Source organism: Pelophylax lessonae (genome assembly GCF_965119305.1).
Source record: "Pelophylax lessonae genome assembly, chromosome: 1".
Taxonomy (NCBI): domain Eukaryota; kingdom Metazoa; phylum Chordata; class Amphibia; order Anura; family Ranidae; genus Pelophylax; species Pelophylax lessonae.
The window spans coordinates 235,638,166-235,663,065 of record NC_138768.1 but is presented as its reverse complement, the minus strand read 5'-3'; the positions used below and the strand labels follow the sequence as shown (position 1 = coordinate 235,663,065).

The 24,900-nt window shown below is 44.7% G+C and overlaps 1 protein-coding gene across 1 annotated transcript in view; it reads right to left on the bottom strand.

Annotated features, from left to right (window-relative positions):
• Positions 1-24,900, bottom strand: part of ATP6V0A2 (ATPase H+ transporting V0 subunit a2) — a 162,093-nt gene that overhangs the window by 126,634 nt on the left and 10,559 nt on the right. The window contains exons 2-4 of the mRNA XM_082256661.1: positions 19,975-20,053; positions 14,086-14,183; positions 10,529-10,666 (exon numbers count right to left, since the gene is read on the bottom strand). Of these exons, the coding sequence (XP_082112787.1) occupies positions 10,529-10,666; positions 14,086-14,183; positions 19,975-20,053 (315 nt within the window). The remainder of the gene's footprint in view (positions 1-10,528; positions 10,667-14,085; positions 14,184-19,974; positions 20,054-24,900) is intronic.

The window sequence follows — 24,900 nt, the reverse complement described above, 5'->3', positions numbered from 1 at the left end:
GGCAGAATCCCTATGGGTAGAGCTTCAAAGGGAAGGCACGTGGGGAAGGTAATACTGGGCGTATGCTATAGGCCCCCCAACCTGAGGGAGGAGGGGGAGGCGGACCTCATTTTACAGATAGGATTGGCAGCAAGGATGGGTAATGTCATTATAATGGGGGACTTTAATTATCCAGATATAGACTGGGCAGAAGGAACCGCACACTCAGCCAAGGCTCGACAGTTCCTAAATATTTTGCAGGACAATTTCATGGGTCAGATGGTGAATGCACCGACGAGAAACAATGCGGTACTTGACCTACTGATTACCAACAATACAGACCTGCTCACGGATATAGAAATACGGGGCAACTTAGGAAACAGTGACCATAGGTCAAAAGGTTTCAGTATTAATTACAGTTATTAGGAAGCAGAGGGGTAATATAAGGACGCTGAATTTCAAAAGAGACAATTTCCCAAAACTGCGCTCGCTGCTAGAAAATATCAATTGGGATAGAACCCTGGGAACAAAGAACACGGAGGAAAAATGGGAGTGCTTCAAGAGCATACTTAACAAGGGGATTGACCAGTGCATTCCAAAGGGAAATACATTTAAAAGAGCAAAATTAAACCCTGGGTGGCTAAACTCCAACATAAAAATGCATATTAGTGCTAAAGAAAAGGCCTTCAAAAAATACAAGACTGAGGGGTCATTGGCAGCATTTAAGCATTACAAAGAGTGTAATAAGAAATGTAAAAACGAAATCAGGGCGGCTAAAATAGAACACGAGCGACATATAGCGGAGGAGAGTAAAAAGAACCCCAAGAAATTCTTTAAGTATATAAACAGCAAGAAAGCGAGGCCAGAACACATTGGCCCCATAAAAGATGACAAAGGAAATATGGCCACTGAGGACAGAGAAAAGGCGGAAGTGTTAAATAATTTCTTCTCTTCAGTCTTCACAAAAGAATCGGGGGGCTACACGAACCTAGCTTGTAAGGCCAAACTAAACAACAAACCTCAGGAAGTGCCGCCATGGCTAAGAGAAGATAGACTTAGAACTAAACTAAAGAAACTTAACATAAATAAATCACCGGGACCGGATGGCTTGCACCCGAGGGTTCTTAAAGAGCTCAGCCAGGTGATTGCCAGACCATTATTCTTGATCTTTAACTACCTCCCACCCGGCCATAGTACATATACGGCCGGGCGGGAGTCTCGTCCTTCTGAATGGACGTTCCGGAACGTCCTTCAGAAGGAGAGAGATCGCGCCGCCGCGGGCACGCGCAGCGGCGCGATCTCGATGTGCCTGTGTCCCTCGGACACAGAGCGACATCATTCGGCAGGAGGGCCCTGTGATTGGCCCTCCTGATCACATGACGGCTGTGTCCAATCACAGCCGTCGTGTAATGTAAATAGAGCCGTTGTAACGGCTTCGATCTCTTCTCCTCCTGACAGATCCTGTCAGTGAGGAGAAGATCAGAGGATCGGTGCTGCTGTGGGGGTGATCAGTGAGTATTTCTAATTACTCACTGATCACAGGGGGGGTCTGTGCTGGTAATCAGAACATTGATTACCAGTGCAGCCCTGGGGGGGGGGGGAGGGGTGCCACTAAGCCACCAGGGATGCCCACCCATGACCACCAGGAATGCCCACTATGGCCACCAGGGATGGCAAGCAGGGCTCAGAGAGCCCCCCAGTGCCCTCCCTATCAGTTTTGCCCACCAATGGCATCTATCAGTGCTGCCCACCAGTGCCAATATTGCCATCTATCAGCGCCGCCCACCAGTGCCCATTATTGCCCACCAGTGCTGCCTATCAGTGCCCATCAGTGCCCCCCATCAGTGCCGATCAGTGCCACCCATCAGTGCCGATCATTGCCGCCCAACAGTGCCACTATCAGTGCCCATCAGTGCCGCCAATCAGTGCCCATCAGTGCTGCCTATCACTGCCCATCAGCGCTGCCTATCAGTGCCCACCAATGCTGCATATCAGTGCTATCTATCAGTGCCACATATCAGTGCCCATCAGTGCTGCATATCAGTGCTACCTATCAGTGCCCATCAGTGCTGCATATCAGTGCCACCCCATCAGTGCCACCCCATCAGTGCCACCCCATCAGTGTCTCCTCATCAGTGCCTGTCAGTGCGGCATCATCAGTGCTCATCAGTGCAGGAAAAAACATATCTATTTACAAAATTTTATAACCTAAACAAAAAAACTTTTTTTTTTTTTCAAACTTTTCAGTCTTTTTTTATTTGTGCACCAAAAAAGAAAAAACCTGACGGTGATCAAATACCACCAAAAGAAAGCTCTATTTGTGGGGAAAAAATGACACAAATTTGGTTTAGGTACAGCGTTGCATGACCGCGCAATTGTCATTCAAATTGCAACAGCGCTAAAAGCTGAAAATTGGTCTGGGAAGGAAGGGGGTTTAAGTGCCCAGTATTGAGGTGGTTAAGGATAGTTTACAGACGGGTATGGTGCCAGCCGATTGGAAAAAAGCCAACGTGGTACCAATATTTAAAAAGGGGCCGAGGTGTATCCCGGGTAACTATAGGCCGGTCAGCCTAACATCTGTAGTCTGCAAGATTTTGGAGGGGATGTTAAGGGACCACATGCAAGACTTTAGTAATGAAAACAGTATTATTAGTAGTAATCAGCATGGATTTATGAAAAATCGTTCTTGCCAAACCAATCTACTAACCTTCTACGTTGAAGTGAGCTGCCACCTAGATAAAGGAAAGCCTGTGGATGTGGTGTATCTGGACTTTGCAAAGGCCTTTGACACCGTTCCCCACAAACGCTTACTGTACAAACTAAGGAAGGTAGGTATGGACCATAAGGTGAGTACCTGGATAGAGAACTAGCTCCAGGGGAGAGTCCAGAGGGTGATGATTAATGGGGAGTACTCGGATTGGGCGGGTGTGGAAAGTGGGGTCCCCCAGGGTTCTGTCCTGGGACCAATCCTGTTTAATTTATTCATAAATGATCTAGAGGAGGGGATATCTAGTACAATCTCAGTATTTGCGGATGATACTAAACGAAGCATGCCAATATCTTCTATGCGGGATGTGGAAACCTTACAAGCGGACCTGAACAAAATAACGGGGTGGGCAACTACATGGCAGATGAGGTTTAATGTTGAAAAATGTAAAGTAATACACTTGGGGGCCAGAAACCAGAAAGCAAGCTACTCACTAGGGGGGGAACCTCTGGGTGAGTGTAGGATGGAAAAAGACTTGGGGGTACTGGTAGACAACAGGCTTGGCAGTGGCATGCAATGCCAAGCCGCTGCAAGCAAAGCCAACAGAATACTGGGATGTATAAAAAAGGGGATTCACTCCAGAAATAGAGAGATTATTCTGCCGCTCTACAAGACTCTGGTCCGGCCACATCTGGAGTATGCTGTCCAGTTCTGGGCACCGGTCCTCAGGAAGGATGTGCTGGAACTGGAAAGAGTCCAGAGAAGGGCAACAAAAATAATTAGGGGAATGGGGGACATCAGCTATGAGGAAAGACTACAAGCACTGAACCTATTCTCTCTGGAGAAGAGACGATTGAGGGGGGATATATCAATGTACAAATACTGTACTGGTGACCCTAGCATAAGGAACAAACTATTCAGAGTAAGGGAATACAATAAGACACGTGGCCACTCACTAAAACTAGAGGAAAGGCGGTTTAACCTTAAAATGCGTAAGGGGTTCTTCACTGAAAGAGCGGTAAGGATGTGGAATTCTCTTCCACAAGCAGTCGTATCAGCAGGGAGCATTGATAGTTTCAAAAAACTATTAGATGGGCACCTTAGAGACCACAACATACAGGGGTATACGATGTACGGTTAAAAGCAAACACACACACATCATAGGTTGAACTGGATGGACTGATGTCTTTTTTCAACCTCACTAACTATGTAACTATGTGACTATGTAAGGTCGACAGGTTCCCACGAAACTCCGTACCCGTACGTCACTTACGGGAGCTATTGTGGGGGCGCGCACGCCCATTCGCCAGCAGGGATGCTGATATTCGATTGCCACTGGGCACCCGCGATCGCTCCCTGTGGAGACAGAATGACAGTCTGCTGTTGTAAACACAGCAGACCGTGGTGTCACCAATCAACACAGGGCTCCTGTGTTCCTCCATTTTAGGAACATAGGGCCTGGTTTGATTCCATAAGCCCAATCCTCCCCACAGTTAGAAAACACCCCCTAGGTATACATTTAACCATTTGATTGCTGTTGTGGAAATATTTGTGTGGACATTTTTCAGGATGTGTTTTTAGTTTAATTGCCATTATGTCTCCCAGTGTCAGTTTACCAGTAATCGCCATGCACAGCGAATATGGCTTTAACTAGCATTGAGGAAAGACCTGTAGTTGTGGAAACCTTCCATTAAATGGAGACTGCATGCTACTTGCCTGATCATCCCTATCGGCGGGAGCTCTGAGCGGCTACGCAAACGAGCAAGTGCTGGTTCGGATCTATGGCAGTGTGATGCGAACTCCACCGCACAAATGTATATCAGCCAGCCTGGACCCTGGTATTCACTGGCGGAGATATGTTTGTGATGTGGAATTATCGTTTTGATAATATCTGCCCTTTTGCTGGAATAATGGCTGGTAGCTTTCTATTAGGCTTAATCCGCATGATTGAAATACTGCTGGTTTCCTTTGCAGATATAGTCTCATTTACTGGAACAATAGCATAATCACTATCAAATATGGTTTTTATGAACTATAGGTTTCACTCTAACAGGTTATGATGGGAGCGCATGCACACGTATTAGCGGGGCAACGTTCACGAGATACAAGCTAGTTCCATTGTATCGTGTTTGGCGGGCATTTTTCCTACACGTGGGTTTCATTGTTAGCAATAGTGCATTGTTGCTTGTGCACCCAACGGCGGGAAACTCAGACACGTGACTCTGCTCATGCATAAACATACACTCCCCTTTCTATTGAACTTTTGAATGTAAATGGGTGATTGGTTGTGCTGTACAGTTGTCCCCCCCCCCCACTGTAAACCCCTTTTTTCGGACTATAAATAAACCGGTGCTCTGCACTGAAGCAGGGACTCTTCTGTTGGCATTGATCGTGACACAGCTTGCTCCTATTTTCTTCTTTGACGCCGAGCATGCTAGGATTTCTTTATACAAAAGAGCTGTACATTTTTCAGTACAAGGGATTATTGGCGCTTGGCGCGTATTAATATCTACAAGTGCGATTTTTCAGCGCAGTGAAGTGATCAGCCCACTGAACGAATTTCTATGCTCAAAACCTTATTAATTTCCACCACAACCGCCTCTGGTGGTAACCCCTTCCCTGCTAGTGTCATTAGTACAGTAAGTGTATATTTTTAGCACTGATTATTGTAGCAATGTCACTGGTCCCCCAAAAAGTGTCACAAATGTTAGCAAGGTGAACCCATCTGTCCGTCACAATGTCGCAGTCCTGCTAAAAATCGCTGCTCGCCGCCATTACTAGTAAAAAAAAATTAAATAAATAAGGACATAAAACGTACCCCTAGTTTGTAGGCGCGATAACTTTTGCACAAACCAATATACACTTATTGGGATTTTTTTTTACCAAAAATATGTAGCAAAAAAAAAAAAATCGCAGAGGTGATCAAATACCACCAAAAGGAAAGCTCTATTTGTGAGGGGAAAAAAAAGGACATCAATTTTATTTGAGTACAGCGTCACATGGCTGCGCAATGGTCAGCTAAAGTAACGCAATGCCAAAAGCACAAAAAATGGCCTGGTCATTAAGGGGGAAAATCTTCTGGTTTATGAAGTGGTGTAAAGGCAGATAAAAAAAAAAAGTCATACTTATCTACTCTGTGCAGTGGTTTTGCACAGAGCAGCAGCCTTGATCCTCCTCTTTAGGTCCCCCACCGAAGCTCCTGGCCCCTCCCTCCTGCCAAGTGCCCCCATAGAAAAGAGCTTGCCATGGGGGCATCCAAACAGGCTCGCTCCCGAGTCGCTGCTCTGTGTGTCCATTCACACACGGAGCGCAACTCGGCCCTGGCTCTCTCTCTACTGTGATTGATAGTAGGAGGAAGCCAATAGCATTGAATGCATGAAGGTAAAAAACCTTGAGCCTTTACAACCACTTAAAGGTGATTGACGTTTATTTTTTTCCCATGTATATTAAAAAGGTGGGGAGTAATATTTGCACTAGACCATTCTTTTTTCAACTTCCTGAAAGGGGCTTTTCTTAAGCTGACCACCCAAAAAAAAACCCGGAGCATCTGAACTGTCCTGTGTAGGTTTGCTGACAGATGCAAAGGAGAGGAAGATAATCTAGAGCAGTGGCCTCCAAACTGCAGCCTTTGCTTGCCTTTAGCCAGTCCTTGGTGCATTTTCTCTACCACTGATGCAAGATACTATTTCACTGACACCTACAGTGGGGCATAATTGTTGTTACTGACACCAAACAATCAGTGCCATCTTAAGAGCATTAAAGGGTCCCGGGCAATACAGCGCACTGGGGTCCCGCCTACACAATCACCCACGAGAATAAAAATGATAATTATCGATAAGGCAATATTTATTGGTACAGCAGTGCAAGGCTAATGAACACACACACAGACCGGAGTCAGACTCAACTGTCCTGTGTGTGCTTGTTCCCGTGGAGGTCGGACAGGCATTCCTGCAGTTATGGGCCCACGTGGCCTGACAGCAGCACAGGGACGACAGGAGCTTGCCACCTGCTAAGTTCGGTGGTGGGAGGCACACTGGATTTGGGAATAATTCTTAGCTGGGGCTGGGTCGCTGGGCAGGTGGGGCCAGGGCAAGGCCATCCAGCGCCTAGGGCAAAGATGCCAAACTGCGCCCTTCCCCCCGTCCATTAGGGTTAGGGTCAGGGCGCCCCATTCCTTGCACCCAGGACAACTGCTTCTCCTGCCCACCCCTTGTCCCGGCCCTGGGTGGGGCCCCCCCGGCAAGTGGGGCCCCTGGGACACTGCCCAGCGTGCCCATTTGGAAAGATGGCCCTGCCAACCATGAGACAATTCCTCCCAAGCAGGGGAGGACTGGGCCAGAGGGCAGGGGGGCAATTGCCCCCTGGGCCTCTCTGATGCCCCGTTAAAAGGCTGCACTGCTTCTGCTACAGACATACCTAAAGGATTACTGGTGATGATGATAAGTAAAAAATCCCCACTTCTGACCTACTGAATGTGGGATGAAGACAAGGACAGAGCGCAGGCCTCCCCGCCCCACCATGGATGGTGTAAAGTGTGTCTGAGCAAAGGCCAGTTCCCTGCCCCACTGGAGATTCTCCTCCCCCAGGCAGTCCCAGCTCCCCCAACTACCCCTGCTGGCCAGGTCAGGAACCCGGATTCACCCAGTGAGTAGAGAGTACTTGGAGCGGAGCTTGAGTCTGAAATGGGGGTCAGGAGGAGGGCGGGAAGAGGGAGAGTGGGAGGGAGGCCGAGTCGCTGCACCATGGGCCTCTGGTTTGTATTTGCCCCCTGGACCGGAAGTTGCCAGTCAGTCCCTGCTCCCAAGGACGCCAACGATATTGGGGCACTGTTCCTCCCAATGACGCCAACGATATTGAGGCACTGTTCCTCCCAATGACGCCAACGATATTGAGGCACTGTTCCTCCCAATGAAGCCAACGATATTGGGGCACTGTTCCTCCCAATGACGCCAACGATATTGGGGCACTGTTCCTCCCAATGACGCCAACGATATTGGGGCACTGTTCCTCCCAATGACGCCAACGATATTAGGGCACTGTTCCTCCCAATGACGCCAACGATATTGGGGCACTGTTCCTCCCAATGATGCCAACGATATTGGGGCACTGTTCCTCCCAATGACGCCAACGATATTGGGGCACTGTTCCTCCCAATGACGCCAACGATATTGGGGCACTGTTCCTCCCAATGACGCCAACGATATTGGGGCACTGTTCCTCCCAATGACGCCAACGATATTGGCGTCATTGGGATTATTCCTCCCAATGACGCCAACGATATTGGGGCACTGTTCCTCCCAATGACGCCAACGGTATTGGGGCACTGTTCCTCCCAATGACGCCAACGGTATTGGGGCACTGTTCCTCCCAATGACGCCAACGGTATTGGGGCACTGTTCCTCCCAATGACGCCAACGGTATTGGGGCACTGTTCCTCCCAATGACGCCAACGGTATTGGGGCACTGTTCCTCCCAATGACGCCAACGGTATTGGGGCACTGTTCCTCCCAATGACGCCAACGGTATTGGGGCACTGTTCCTCCCAATAAACGCCAACAGAATTGGGGCACTGTTCCTCCCAATGACGCCAACGGAATTGGGGCACTGTTCCTCCCAATGACGCCAACGGAATTGGGGCACTGTTCCTCCCAATGACGCCAACGATATTGGGGCACTGTTCCTCCCGATGACGCCAACGATATTGAGGCACTGTTCCTCCCGATGACGCCAACGATATTGAGGCACTGTTCCTCCCAATGACACCAACGATATTGGGGCACTGTTCCTCCCAATGACGCCAACGATATTGGGGCACTGTTCCTCCCAATGACGCCAACGATATTGGGGCACTGTTCCTCCCAATGACTCCAACAATATTGGGGCACTGTTCCTCCCAATGACTCCAACAATATTGGGGCACTGTTCCTCCCAATGACGCCAACGGTATTGGGGCACTGTTCCTCCCAATGACGCCAACGGTATTGGGGCACTGTTCCTCCCAATGACGCCAACGGTATTGGGGCACTGTTCCTCCCAATGACACCAACGATATTGGGGCACTGTTCCTCCCAATGACGCCAACGATATTGGAGCACTGTTCCTCCCAATGACGCCAACGATATTGGGGCACTGTTCCTCCCAATGACGCCAACGATATTGAGGCACTGTTCCTCCCAATGACGCCAACGATATTGGGGCACTGTTCCTCCCAATGACGCCAACGATATTGGGGCACTGTTCCTCCCAATGACGCCAACGATATTGGGGCACTGTTCCTCCCAATGACGCCAACGATATTGGGGCACTGTTCCTCCCAATGACGCCAACGATATTGGGGCACTGTTCCTCCCAATGACGCCAACGATATTGGGGCACTGTTCCTCCCAATGACGCCAACGATATTGGGGCACTGTTCCTCCCAATGACGCCAACGATATTGGGGCACTGTTCCTCCCAATGACGCCAACGATATTGGGGCACTGTTCCTCCCAATGACGCCAACGATATTGGGGCACTGTTCCTCCCAATGACGCCAACGATATTGGGGCACTGTTCCTCCCAATGACGCCAACGATATTGGGGCACTGTTCCTCCCAATGACGCCAACGATATTGGGGCACTGTTCCTCCCAATGACGCCAACGATATTGGGGCACTGTTCCTCCCAATGACGCCAACGATATTGGGGCACTGTTCCTCCCAATGACGCCAACGATATTGGGGCACTGTTCCTCCCAATGACGCCAACGATATTGGGGCACTGTTCCTCCCAATGACGCCAACGATATTGGAGTCATTGGGATTATTCCTCCCAATGACGCCAACGGTATTGGGGCACTGTTCCTCCCAATGACGCCAACGGTATTGGGGCACTGTTCCTCCCAATGACGCCAATGGTATTGGGGCACTGTTCCTCCCAATGACGCCAACGGTATTGGGGCACTGTTCCTTCCAATGACGCCAACGGTATTGGGGCACTGTTCTTCCCAATGACGCCAACGGTATTGGGGCACTGTTCCTCCCAAAAAACGCCAACGGAATTGGGGCACTGTTCCTCCCAATGACGCCAACTATATTGGGGCACTGTTCCTCCCAATGACGCCAACTATATTGGGGCACTGTTCCTCCCAATGACGCCAACGATGGGGCACTGTTCCTCCCAATGACGCCAACGATGGGGCACTGTTCCTCCCAATGACGCCAACGATATTGGGGCACTGTTCCTCCCAATGACGCCAACGATGGGGCACTGTTCCTCCCAATGACGCCAACGATGGGGCACTGTTCCTCCCAATGACGCCAACGATGGGGCATTGTTCCTCCCAATGACACCAATGATGGGGCACTGTTCCTCCCAATGACACTAACGATGGGGCACTATTCCCCCCCCCCTAATGGCGAAGATCAACTGTTTCCTCCCACTGATGCTAGGACAATTTCAACTCCCAGTGGCCACAGTCTGGCCCTCCTAAAGTCTGAAGGACAGTAAACTGGCCCTATGGTTAGAAAGTTTGGAGACCCTTGGTGTAGAGAGCCTGATTTGGATGCCCAGAGTACTGAGAAGGGCAAGAAGAGGTGCTAGGGTCTTTGTAAATACCCTGGGAGTAGAGGAGCAGTAGCATCTGATTCTATAAAAGAAGGAGCTGAGTGGAAAGGTTGGCATAGTTAGGCACTCTTTATGCACTCAGCTGCCTGTGGCAGCTCCCACAGTTCTTATTAACCTTCTGAGGCTTTAATCTACAATATGGCTTGTTTAGCAATGTTCCCTGAAAAATAGAGTTGCCCTTTAATCAGTTAAAGTTAGCTAAAGTCATAATGGTATAGAATATTGATATATGAATACCTCTGATGATTTCTGCACAAAGTCCTTGGTTACTCGCAGCATGTGTGTATACTCTGTTAATTCCAGGAGGTTTTTTTGTAACTTTTCCTTGTTCTTATTTACTTCCCTTAATTCAGATTCTAGCTTCTGCAACTGTTCCTAGAAGACAGAGTAAGTAGTAGAGTAAGAGGCATGTTAATGATTGATAAAACCCTTAAGTCAATGTTCTGCTCTGCATTTGTAAACAAGACTGTCAGCTATCAATGTCACTAGAAACAGTAAAGTACTTTATGAAAGCATGACTCATGGATGACTCCTCTAAAGTGGACCTCTGATGAAGGATTAGTGTACAAATGGCACTCTAAGCTAAAATCTTTTTTGGACAAATGGTGGGTTTCACGTCCTTTTTCAAGCAATCCTGGTATGGCTTACCCAAGCCTAGCCACTGGGCCGGTGACAGAACTAAATCCAAAAATATTCATCTTCAGTGTGGCAGGCATTAAAAGAACTAGGGGGCTTTCACAGGCTCTCAGACTATGCCAGACTATGCACGCCCTTTACGCCCAACTATGCCATTCATAGCCATACTACAACTTCTATGAATAAAACAAAATCCATGACCAGTCAAATCATCCACTTGTCATGCATTGATCCCATTTCCATTCATAGAAGCTGTAATAAACTGTACAAAATTACAACAAATGTACAAAAGAACAGCACATATGGTCAGTAAGGGCGCCCATAGTGGGGCACTCTTGATGATAGCCTGTAACAACCCCCACCACAAAGGAAGATTATGGTGGTGGGAGTGGTTGAGCTGTATGGACAGAGGAAGATTTCACCTAACAGAAGAGGCATCACCACAAGCGACACATCCTTCTGACTAATTATGTCCCTTGTGCTGATTTTAGGGTTATTAATTTTGAGTGAACTTAAGTCTTACGACCGTATTAAAGCAGTACTAAAGCCAAAAAAACTCACCTCCACGCCAACATCCATGAGGACCCTTTACCAGTGTCAACAGATTATCCCTTGTTTTTTCTGGGTGTTTATTTCTTTGCTTGTTTTTGTTGGCTTGCAGGGGATGACGGAACTTTGTGGTTACACCATGCCAAGAATGTACCCTAAGCTCAACATCAGCAGCCCAGGGTACATTTTAAAGAAGAGGATTGAGAATTGGCAGTTATTGCAGAAGAGGCACAGCATTTCTTATCTGCAATAAATGGCCTATCCGCTCACAATGTTTGTTAATGCTTTAGTTTTCCTTTAAATGATTATAAAGCAGATGTATAATTTGTGTTTTTAAAGCTGTCTAGAGTTCTAAATTAGCTTTAATAGTTTTCTCTATCAATGTCAGCCTACTAATTGAAGCCTATTAAAAGCGTGCTAGCAGTTTGCTTAATGCTGAATTTCAGGCAAACAGCTAAAAACATAGGTCAAATACATAACCGCCAAAAGGATTTACACAGCAGAGCCCAGACTGACAGGTATGGATACTTCATTTTTTCTGCTGCAGTTATGTAACACTAACAGGTCTTGACTCTTTCCCAACCTGTGCTTAGCCAGTGAAAAAAGAAGCAGCAGACTGATAAGCCCATCTGTCAATCTGTTCTCTCCTCCCATCAGCACGCTCTTTACACTGCAGCACAACTGATTAGCTCCTGAACCACTATAAGCTGAAAGTATGCTAAATTACTAAATTAAATGAAGAGATAGCCATTATGGAGTTAAAAAAAAAAATACATATACACTACACAGGGATAGAAAAAGGCCTTTATGTACACACACACACTGTATCTCACAAAAGTGAGTACACCCCTCACATTTTTGTAAGTATTTTATTATATCTTTTCATGTGACAACACTGAAGAAATTACACTTTGCTACTAAGTAAAGTAGTGAGTGTAAAGCTTGTATAACTGTAAATTTGCTGTCCCCTCAAAAAAAACTCAACGCACAGCCCTTAATGCCTAAACCACTGGCAACAAAAGTGAGTACAACCCTAAGTGGAAATGTCCAAATTGGGCCCAAAGTGTCAATATTTTGTGTGGCCACCATTATTTTCCAGCACTACCTAATCCTCTTGGGCATGGAGTTCACCAGAGCTTGCCACTGGAGTCCTCTTCCACTCCTCCAATGATGACATCACGAAGCTGGTGGATGGTAGAGACCTTGCGCTCTGCCACCTTTCGTTTGAGAATGCCCTACAGATGCTCAATAGGATTTAGGTCTATAGACATGCTTCGCCAGTCCATCACCTTTACCCCCATCTTCTTTAGCAAAGCAGTGGTCGTCTTGGAGGTGGGTTTGGGGCGGTTATGTTGGAATACTGCCCTGTGGCCCAGTCTCCGAAGGGAGGGGGATCATGCTCTGCTTCAGTATGTCACAGTACATGTTGGCATTCATGGTTCCCTCAATGAACTGTAGCTCCCCAGTGCTGACAGCACTCATGCAGCCCCAGACCATGACACTCCCACCACCATGCTTGACTGTAGGCAAGACACACTTGTCTTTGTACTCCTCCCCTGGTTGCCGCCACACACGCTTTACACCATCTTAACTAAATAAAGTTTATCTTGGTCTCATTAGACCACAGGACATGGTTCCAGTTATCCATGTCCTTAGTCTGCTTGTCTTCAGAAAACTGTTTGCAGGCTTTCTTGTGCATCATCCTTAGAAGAGGCTTCCTTCTGAGACAACAGCCATGTAGGCCAACTTGATGCAGTGTCCGGTGAATGGTCTGAGCACTGACAGGCTGATCCCCCACCCCTTCAACCTATGCAGCAACGCTGGCAGCATTCATAAGTCTATTTCCCAAAGACAACCTATGGATATGATGCTGAGCAAGTGCACTCAACAGCTTTGGTCGGCCATGGCGAGGCCTGTTCTGAATGGAACCTGTCCTGTTAAACCACTGTAGGTCTCAGCCAGCGTGCTGCAGCTTAGTTTCAGGGTCTTGGCAATCTTCGTATAGTCTAGGCCATCTTTATGTAGAGCAACAATTATTTTTTTCAGATCCTCAGAGAGTTCTTTGTCATGAGGTGCCATGTTGAACTTCCAGTGACCGGTATTAGAGAGTGAGAGCAATAACACAAAATTTAACACACCTGCTCCCCATTCACACCAGAGACCTTGTAACACTAACGAGTCACATGACACTGGGGAGGAAAAATGGCTAATTGGGCCCAATTTGGACATGTTCACTTAGGGGTGTACTCACTTTTGTTGCCAGCGGTTTAGACATAAATGGCTGTGTGTTATTTTGAGGGGACAGCAAATTTACACTGTTATACAAGCTGTGCACTCACTACTTTACATTGTAGCAAAGCGTAATTTCTTCAGTGTTGTCACATGAAAAAATATAATAAAATATTTCCAAAAATGTGAGGGGTGTACTCAATTTTGTGAGATACTGTACACACACACACAACACTATATAGTTTTTTGCAAGGTAATTTAAATTCAAGTACTATTATTTGAGGAAATGACGGGGTGCAATTTACCTATGCCTTTCCTTGCTATAGAGGTCCTGTAAAGCTTACAAATAAACACACGTGATGCAATCTTGTGAGAGTTACCTGAATTTCTAGCACGTGTTTTGGAAGGGGGGCTGCTGGCAACATATTTCCTTCTGGAACTGGAATGTCCGCTCTCTTAATTTCCTGAACCAGGTACCCTGTAATGAAAATGAACAAGTACATTAAAAGGGTGATTTTTTATTTTATGAATGCATTCTTTATGTATGGTTTTCATTTTTTCAAATACAAAAATAGTGATAAACCACAGAACTCTAACATTTGCTGGACTCTTAATAAATCTACACCCAAAAAAAAATTTTTATATGTAACTTTGCGTAATACAACAAATGTAGGGTGCAATCCAACTGGCAAAAAAAAAAAAAAACTAGAGAACTAAATCCCCTAAGGCCCCTTTCACACGGGCGATCAGATCCGATACGCCTGTCAGTTTTTCAGGTGGACCGGATCGGATGCTCCATGCATCCCTATGGGGCAGCGGGTGTCAGCGGAGACATCTCCGCTGATACCCGATCCTGTCCCTGAAATCCGGACGGATGGAAAGCCTATTTTCCATCCGTCTGGAGGATCGGATTAGAACGGACAGGCGGTCTGTTCTAATCCAATCTCTCCATAGAGAACAGCGGGGATCTGACAGCTCCATCTGCACACAGGGCGGAGACGGAGCCGTTATCCGCCTGCTCAAGCAAAAAAAAAAAAAAAAAAATTCTCCTATTTATTTTATTTTTTAGCACTTAAAAAAATAAAAAATCATTCATATTTTTATTATATTATATATATATATATATATATATATATATACATACACACACACACACACACACACCACACACACACAGTGTTGGGGTAGTTACTCAAAAAATGTACTAGTTACTTCTGTAAATTACTTTAGTTACTGCATTTGAAAAGTAACGTCACTACTTATTACTTTACTTTCCTCTTTCTTAATTGACCGTGTAGAAGAAGATACATGACAATCTTTCTGCATAGAGTTTATTGTATATACACAGGCTTTGGGAAACATGAGAACAAAACCTGAAAAACCAGAATAAAACAAAGTGCAACAAAAAGTCATAAACTTCATCCCTCTCTATTCTTCGAAATAACGATTGTATCGCACGGCTTGGGTAACGCAGGAAAGCGCGTTCCTATAGCCTAGTAAAGTAGTGTAGTTACCAAGATTAGTATTGTAACTAGTTACTTTACTTCGTTACCAAAAAAAGTAATGTAGTTACTGTAATCATATATCTCTCTCTATATATATATATATATATATATATATATATATATATATATATATATATATATATATATATATATATATATATATCCATACATATCCATACATATATACACATACACTTTTATTGCTGTCACAAGGAAACATTCCTTGCGATAGTAATAGGCAAAAAATTCCGACACTTTTTTGAAAAGCTGAGTAAATCAGAAGTACGTCACTTCCGGGTTACAAAATTGGAGATCCGATCTGAGCCAAATCTGGCTTCTTGCAGGACTCTAACCAGCTGGTGGGATGGGAGACCCAGGCAGAGCGGTGGGGGGGGGCGGAAGACACGTCCCCTCCTGTTAACTGAGATAAGAGCTGAGCCGCATTAGTTCTCATCTCCAGAAAGCCGACTGCCGGCTCTACAAAATGGTACTGGGGTTATGCTTCTAGCTGCAGTCATCACCCCGGTACAACCACTTCTTCAAGCCAACATACAGGTAGTGTGGAAGTGGTTAAAATAACAAACATGTTATACTTACCTTCTCTGTGCAAGGGTTTTGCACAGAGCAGCCCCGATCCTCCTCTTCTGGGGTGCCCCGGCATCGCTTCTGGCTCCTCCCCTTCATTGGGTGCCCTTACAGAGAGCAGCTTTCCAATACTGTACCCGTACAGGCGCGCTCTCGAGTCCCGCTGCTGTGTCCATTTACACAGACAGCAGGACCCGGCCCCGACCCCTCTGCTCTGGTGTCACTGGATTTGATTGACAGCAGTGGGAGCCAATGGCCCTATCCAATGAGGACCCGAGACAGTGGCTGGAGCTGCTGAGCTCGGGCTCGCCGCTGAAACGTTTGGGTTCAAGTAAAAATAACGGGGGGGGGGGGGGGGTGGGCAGCTGCAACCAAGAAGGTTTTTCACTTTCATGTATGAAAGTGGAAAACCTTTAGATTAAAACTCATTTTAGGTCAACTAAACACATTACAATATCAAATGTAACTGCAAATTCCTCTTTCATAAAATGAAATAAAGTGATTATAAAAAGTAGAAGCCAAGCCAATGCTTACTTTCTTATGCAGCGTGCCTTACTTTAAGAAGTACTGTCATGTTTGCTCACATTCACCAACAGTTCCCCTGTTCAGTAGTGGCGGTACCATAATAAGGGTGGCAATTCTGGTGCCACCATAGGCTGGCGCTTACACCATAAGGCAATCTAAAGAGAAGTGACCTTTTCTTGACATGCAGCAGATGCAGAAAAGAGCAAAAACTACATTAAACTACTGCTAATGTGTTTTGCGGGTTACATAGTTATAGTTGGTGAGGTTGAAAAAAATACATCAGTCCATCCAGTTCAACCCATATTGTGTGTGTGTGTGTGTGTTTACTGTTAACCGTACATTGTATACCCCTGTATGTTGTGGTCGTTAAGGTGCCCATCTAATAGTTTTTTAAAACTATCGATGCTCCCACTGCTTGTGGAAGAGAATTCCACATCCTTACTGCTCTGACAGTAAAGAACCCCTTACGTAGTTTAAGGTTAAACCGCTTTTCTTCTAGTTTTAGTGAGTGGCCATGTGTCTTATTGTATTCCCTTTCTCTTCTCTGAAAAGTTTGTTACATATACTATGGTCACCAGTACAGTATTCGTTTCTTTGTCCCAACAATCCTAAGTGTTTCTGTACTACTTACGTTAGTTCTTACTTTTATGGCTTGTAACTCAGTCTAGTTTGATTATTTTAGGTACTTATTTAGGTTCTTCTTGGACATTGGTACTGTCACCCATTCAGTTGTTTTTTTTTTAATTCTTTATTTATTGGTATGCCACATGTAATAACAGCAAAAAAAAAAAAAAAAGTATAACTTGGCTTTAAAGTAAATCCATTCTGTGTTCAGAATACAAAGTAAAAGAAGCATTAAAATAGACAGCTGGCATATAAACATGACAAAGATCTATTGTTGATTCAATATCTAAGCCAAACAGTGGTTTGGAGTATTCAATGAAGTCTATAAAGAACCGTGCCAACTGGGAGTTCGGGTTAGAGAAAGATCATCTCAAGGGATCATGACAGTGAGGGCCGTAACCTCTACCGGCATCTATCTTTTGACCGGAGTGCAGAGGCTGCTAAACCCCCATTTCAAAAAGTAACAATGCGTGGATAAGAAAAAAATCCAACCCACAAACACGTGCACACCAAGCATGTTTTATATGTTTAATATAGAAAAGGGCACCAAAGGAGTCGAAAAGAAATTCCTGTCTGTCTTTAAATGGAAGGTTTGGTCCGTAATTCTGGGTGAAAAGTCAAGGTGGCCAATGATGGGTGTTAGCGGAGAGGGAAAGCTTGGATTTCGCTATCCTTTTGTAGTATCTAGCAATCTCAGTCAGAGTTGCGTCTATGAGAGAATGTGGAGGAACTGAGAGTGGGGATCAGAAATCCATGGAAGGCCAGCCAAGGAAGACGCGTCAATCCTTCTGTTCTAATGCCTCGTACACACGCACCGATTGTTGGTCGACCGATCGGCCGTCTTTTGTCCAGTGTTGTTGTGTTGGTTGAAAAGTGCTCTAGACTGCACACAAATTTTGTTGGCCAACAACAACAACCAACTTCAGAAGTGATGTCATGTGCTGGTTTACTTTCCGTGTGTTTTTTCTTCTCTGAGCATGCCCAGTCTTGCTCATCTGATTTTTGTCTGCTGAAATCTGTACTGACTGACGAACAATCGGCCGTTCTGTTGACGGCCAACAAAAATTTTATAGCATGCACACCAGATTTTGTTCGGCCGAAAAGTCGCAGTCGGTTGTCGGAAGCATCATACTAACAAGCCGACAATCGGCCAACAATCGGTGCGTGTGTACGAGGCTTAAGGTTGTGTGTAGTCTTTAGGATCTGTAATATCCTTGTCCCGCTTGGGTGCAGTAATTCTGTTACATGCAAGTTATGCCATTTCTTTTCTTTTTTTTTTTCTATAAATTTCATTTTGTGTGTTTATGTAATAACTGTTAAAAAAAAAACTACTGCTAAATATGAAGCCTGGCTTTCTCCCAGCCAACACATTTTAAAATAGGAAGCAGAAAAAAATGTTTAATTATTTAATATACACATTTATAAATTTTTTAAACAGATGCTAGGTAACCTAAAACAGAGGTTTCTCGGTTTATCACTATTGCATACCTTGGCTTTGTAGTAATTACATGTGTAACATTTTTCTGTTAATATGTGGAGTTTTGAATTTCAGATAATTCATTTTTCTCCATGGAAAAGGGCTGGAAAATGAATGCAAAATGTATTTGCATTGATAGATGTTCAGATATACCAGTAGTTTTATAAAAAGGAAAACTTTTTCTAAATTTAGATTATAGAAAAAAACTCAGCAAGTTGGGAACAAGCAAGAAAGGATAGCAAGACACATTTGCACAAGATCCAAAAAACAGTATGTTAGGTCACACTGCACATTAATATTAAAAGTCACAGATGAGGACATTGGGAAAATATAGTTTATTTTAAGCAAAATAAATTTATTAACAAAAAAATATTATTATCTCAATAATTTGCATCAATCTAGCTATAAGCCAGTCAGTTAATAAAAACAGCAATGAAACCTTCCAATGCTTAACATAAGTTTGCTTCTGTGAATTATTATATTTAGAATATCTTAATCTAAAATTGCTTTGGTGAGGTTGTAATGTGCAGTTTTAATGATAAGACATTCGCTTGTTATAGAAGATAAGACTAAACATGTGATATCCAGCAGGACAAACATTAACACATAGCGATCCCTTTACTAAATGTAACAAGCTAGACATTTGCACTTTGTTTTATGTAAAAGATTACTTTCATGTGACACGCCACAAATTCCTGTACAAAGTGGAAATGGTCTGCTTTCACTAATATGAACTGGAAGCCTTCTCCCTGTGTAGCTTTGTTCAGATTACACGAAAGATTACAAGAAAAAAATTATATTTATATATTATTTCTATCTGAACATATCATAAAATGTAACTAAAGCCAAAAAATGAACTTCTAATTTTGGAGAGCATAAGGAAGGATAAGAATTCATGTCTTCAAAGTTCTAGAAAACCTCATATGAAATGGGAACAAAGCATATCCCTCTACAGTGTGTACTCTCAATTAAGAGCACTATGTGTCATTTCGGTCTTCTGCTTTGTTCCTCTGCTATAAACATGAATCACTTTGGACAAGTTTTTCCTGACACCAAGACAAAAATGGTGACAGGGAAGAGACCTCCAGCTGATTAACAGCCTCAGCTCTGTTCCTGTGGGGAGGGGGGTGTGTCTATTCCCTCTAATCAGCTCTTAGCGCTCTCCTCACAGAGCTCTGCAGAGTGTAACTTCAGCTCTTCACCGAACAACACAGAATAAGCCATGGTAAAGTTAGTGGTATAGAAATGACAGCTAGAGGGAGCACACGGGGCAAAGCTGGTGACTTTTTTTTTTGGGATACAGCTTTCATAGTTCAGATCCTTTTTAATTGCAAATAATTCATTACATCTAATATCTTTTCCCTGAATGAATGAATGAATGAATTAGGGTATTCTTGAATTTGCTTAGATATTCCCTACTAATTTTAAGCCAACCAAGATGTATATATATATATATATATATATATATATATATATAGCACGAAAAAAAGAAAGCAGTAGTGCATGCATATCACAGAAATTGAAACAGAAACACTGATCTTTTGACTACTCACCTAATATTCTTTCCAACTCTTCACACTTCTTTACTTCACCAACAAATCTTTTCTGAAAGGCACTCACATGAGGGTTGAGCTGTTAAAACAGATTTAAAAATTTGTTTGCAATAAAGAACTAATCCAAGCACATGCAGAAAACCTCTATGATCATAATCTATATTTTTATAATACATACAGTACAGCCATTGCCTGCAGCAAACCGCTGAAGCTGGCAACCATACTGCTATTTTCTTACTACTTTTGCCCAGATATAAAAAAGAAAAAAAACACTTTTTTTTCCCCCGGGACAGCAAATTAATTCTTAGAGCCAAGTGAATTGTACTAATCCGATACCAAAGCTAGGTGCACCATGGACAGAATTTCTAAAGGTGTCCAGTTTTTGTTCTTCCAAATTTAGTTTTAACCATCTATTTGGCATCCCATATTAGCTCACAACATAAATTCCACATGAGATATAGAGAACTGGTACTGCTTAAACCAATGATAATATATAGGGATGCACCGAAATTTCGGCCACCGAAATTATCGGCCAAAAATGAGCCTATCCCATTTCGGCCGATAATGGGTTAACAATGGCGAAATTAATGGCCGCCGTGAGGAAGGCGCAGGTTTTAAAAGTCCCGCCTCAGGCCGGCAGCCCGCCTCTTAATGACGTTCCTACTACTACGATGTGTGTATGAATGAAGTGTCATACCGGGCGGGAGGGCAGGCGAGCAACCGCTAATAGATATAACTATGTGAGCCTTCACTTCACTGTCAGCGGGACTGTGTGTGAATGACCTGAAACCGGGCGGGGGGAGCGGCCGCTAATAGCTGTAACTATGTGAGCGCTTCACTTCCCTGTCAGGCATGTATCTCCGCTGACAGGGAGGTGAAGGCTCACATAGTTATAGTTATTAGCGGCCGCTCCCCCCGCCCGGTGTCAGGTCATTCACACACAGTCCTGCTGACAGGGAAGTGAAGTGAAGGCTCACATAGTTGTATCTATAGCGGCCGCTCGCCCGCCCTCCCACCCGGTATGTCACTTCATTCATACACACATCGTAGTAGTGACATCACCAGGAGGCGGGCTGCCGGCCAGAGGCGCTTCTTTTGAACGAAGGACACCGGAGGAGCACTCAGCAGAGTGACAGTAAGGAGATTGAATCATTGGGATGGGGAGGGATGCTGAGCCAGAGGGGAGGAGGGTGTACTGCTGAGGGGGACGCTGAGGCAGTAGGGGGGGGGGGGGAGCGGAGGCAGCTTACCAATGGTATTAGTATTATGCAGCATGAGGGGGTTAATGTATTGTCACTGCTGGTCACTGATGAATTAGTGACCGACCAGTGGCAGTTAATTAACCCCTTTGTGCAGCATTAGTGCAACCAGTATCAGTGCAACCAGTGTTAATTAACACTGATACTGGTTGCACTAATGCAGCACAAAGGGGTTAATTAAGTGCCACTGGTCGGTCACTAATAGATGAGTGACCAGCAGTGGCAATACATTAACCCCCTCATGCTGCATAATACAAATACCATTGGTAATTAAATTAACCTCTTGCCAACCCATCACAGTACATATACTGTGACAGGGTGGCAGCGACAGGTGTATGTCGCTACCTGTTTTTGGTGTATGCCCCTGTTCTATCTATTTTAAAAAAATTTGGGGGAAAAAGTCATTTTCGGTTTCGGTTTTCAGCCAAGGGCATCCTGCGTGTTCGGTTTCGGGCCAGAATTTTCATTTCGGTGCATCCCTAATAATATACTGTCATTAGATTTTACTTTGTTTAAAATAAGTCTGAAAGCAGCATTTTCCAAACCCATCTTCAAATCCCATCAGCAGTGCTTGGTTTTCAGGTAACCTCTCACATGCAAAAATGGAGTCAAAATCAGGGGAATTTATCAAAACTGGAACAGAAAAATCTGGAGCAGCTGCTGTGCATGGAAACCAATCAGGTTCTATCTTCAGCTTGTTCACTTAAGCTTTGAAAATTAAAGATAAAGGCTGATTAGTTGCCACGCACAGCTGCTCCAGACTTTGGCTGCTTCGGTTTGGATAAGTTTACCGAATTTCCAAGCAAAGCCATTTACATATTCACAAAAATGGTATTTTTGACTTACCGTTAAACCCATTTTTCTGATGTTCATTGACGGACACAGCTCCTGATCTTCAGAACCAATGAGTTATACTGCCCCCTACAGGAGTAGGACACTAGGCAGGAAAAAAATAATAATCTGGCTATGCCTATGGTCACTCCCAGGGGGGTATACTCCCTCTCCCTGCTATAGGTACTCAGTTTGTTACAAGCAGTGTCAGAAGAATTACAACTCCACAGGGAGGTGGGTGCTGTGTCCATCAATGAACATCAGAGAAATGGATTTTACGGTAAGCCAAAATCCCATTTTCTTTTATTGACAGACGCAGCTCCTGAGCTTCAAAACCATTGGGACGTCCCAAAGCAGTGTTAAACATGAGGGGTGGGAACAGCAAAAAATTCCCAAGGCTAAACAGTAGCCAACCAGGCAACAGAAGCTCAACCAAAACTGGAGCCCACCTGAAAAAAACAATACATCCTCAAAGAGGATCAAGTCCTCTAAACAGCAGCCTGCTAAACCGTGTGGCCAAAAGAAGCATCCGCAGATGCCAACACACCCACTTTATAGAACTTTGTAAAAGTGTGCACCAACGACCAGGTTGCCGTCTTGCAAACCTGCGTCACTGACGCCTGATGACGGAAGGCCCAGGAGACACCAAGTGCCCGAGTAGAGTGCGCCTTGATCAGGAAAGGAGGAACCTGACCCCTGATGGAATAGGCCTGAATCACCGCCTGTCTGATCATCTGGAAATGGTCGCAGAGGAAGCGAACAAACCCTGTAAGCTCAAATAGTGAGTCTGACTTCCTAAAAGACTCCGTAGCTGCCAGGTACACACCAATTGCCCGAACCACATCCAAGGCATGCAAGACAATTTCCTTCAGATGTTTCGGCCTGAGACACAGGGAAGGCAACACAATGTCTTCATAAAAATGAAAACCATAGACAACTTTTGGGAGGAACGATGGACAGGGGCGAAGAACCATCTTATCTCTGTGAATCACCAAGTAAGGTGGACAGGATAACGCCACCAATTCCAACACCCTGTGCGCAGAGGTGATAGCCACCAAAAATGCAACCTTCTGAGACAGCATAAGCAAGGGAATCTCACGAAGATTCTCAAAAAAAGAGGCTTCCGGAGGACCGAAAGCACCAAATTGAGGTCTCAGGGTAGCAACGGGCACGGCACTGGAGGAACCAAATGTCAGACACCCTGAAGAAAGGTACACACCAGCAGAGATGTATAGTAACGAAGTAGAACTACTTAAGTACTGTACTTAAGTACCGAAATGCGGTATCTGTACTTTCCTAGAGTAGAATTTTTTTCTCCTACTTCTACTTTTACTTCACTACATTTTTTCAATGATTTCGATACTTCTACTCAAGTATTTTTTTTCTGTGCTGCATAGTTACTCGTTACTTTTAAAAAAATTACCACTGCCAGAACAGTAGATGGCAGGTTGCATAAAGCTCAAAAAAATGTGTATAATGTCATTTGTAAATTAGCGCATACGAAAATAAAGGCTGTGTATAATAAAAGCTGCTATACCAAATCTTTCCAATAACAAGAAAATATGAAACAAACAAATAAATGGTGCTACAGCGCTTAAAGTGCATCAAGAAACTACTAACAAACACAGGTTAATCATTTGAATAAACCATTTGAAATAATAAAAAACAATATGATGTTCAAACTTTTGACTTATTTCTTTAATAACTACATAACACAGTACTTGTACTTCTACTTTCAGTACTTGAGTAGAATTTTTTTTTCAAAACTACTGGTACTTTTTACTTTTAGTACTTAAGTAGCAAATTTTTTGAAAAAACTACTTGCAATACTTAAGTAAAAAAAATGTTGAATACTTTAGTACTTCTACTTAAGTAACTTTTTCTGCGAGCACTTCCACTTCTACTCAAGTAATTTTTTGATCGAGCACTTGTACTTTTACTCAAGTAGAAATTTCGAGTACTTTATACAAGTCTGCACACCAGGGAGTGTGTGGCCAAGGGTCGTTGAAATAAGACAACCAACGCAGACACCTGGCCCTTGATGGTACTCAAGGCCAATTTCTGTACAACCCCCCATTGAAGAAAGGTCAAAATTCGAGCCACCGAGAATGAGCGAGGATGAACCCCAAAAGACTAACACCACGCAGGACCGAAAGACTTTGTGGACCCACTTGTCTTGTACCAGGGAGGTCCACGGGTCCGGAAACCAATGAAGACGTCCCCTCATCCCTGATACGGGCGAGGGCGCACCTTCATGCTGAAGGAGCCTTTTCCACGGGTCTGGAGAAGGCCGCTCTTGGCTTGCCAGACCAGGTCCTTTTGGATCCTCCAGAAAAGGCCCTGAAAGACTTCAAGCCCTTGTCAGTAGACCCTGAGGGACGAAAAAAAACTTATGAGCCGAGAAGGAGGGCCCACGTCTACGACGAGGTTCCTTGCCCTTAGTAGCCTGCGGAAGAAAAGTGCACTTTCCCCCTGTGAGACCCTTAATGATGAAATCCAGGGTAACCCCAAACAGGCGATCCCCTTGATAGGAGGGTTCAGTCAAGGCCTTTTTAGAAGTCTGATCCGCAGACCGCATTTAAGCTAAAAGACATGCCGAAGGACCACTGCCGAAACAGAGAGCCAAGCCACTAGGGGAGCCGCATCCAAAGAGGCATCACAAATAAACTGCAGCCCCTGGACATGCTGGTCACGGCGTAAAAGCTTAGCCCACTCAGAGTTTGCCACACCAGGGTAATGGTGAATACCGGCCTCAGTGCCGAACCAGCCAGAGTGTATATATTGCGGGCCACAGCCTCTGCCTTCCTGTCAGCCGGATCCTTAAAAGCCGGGACTC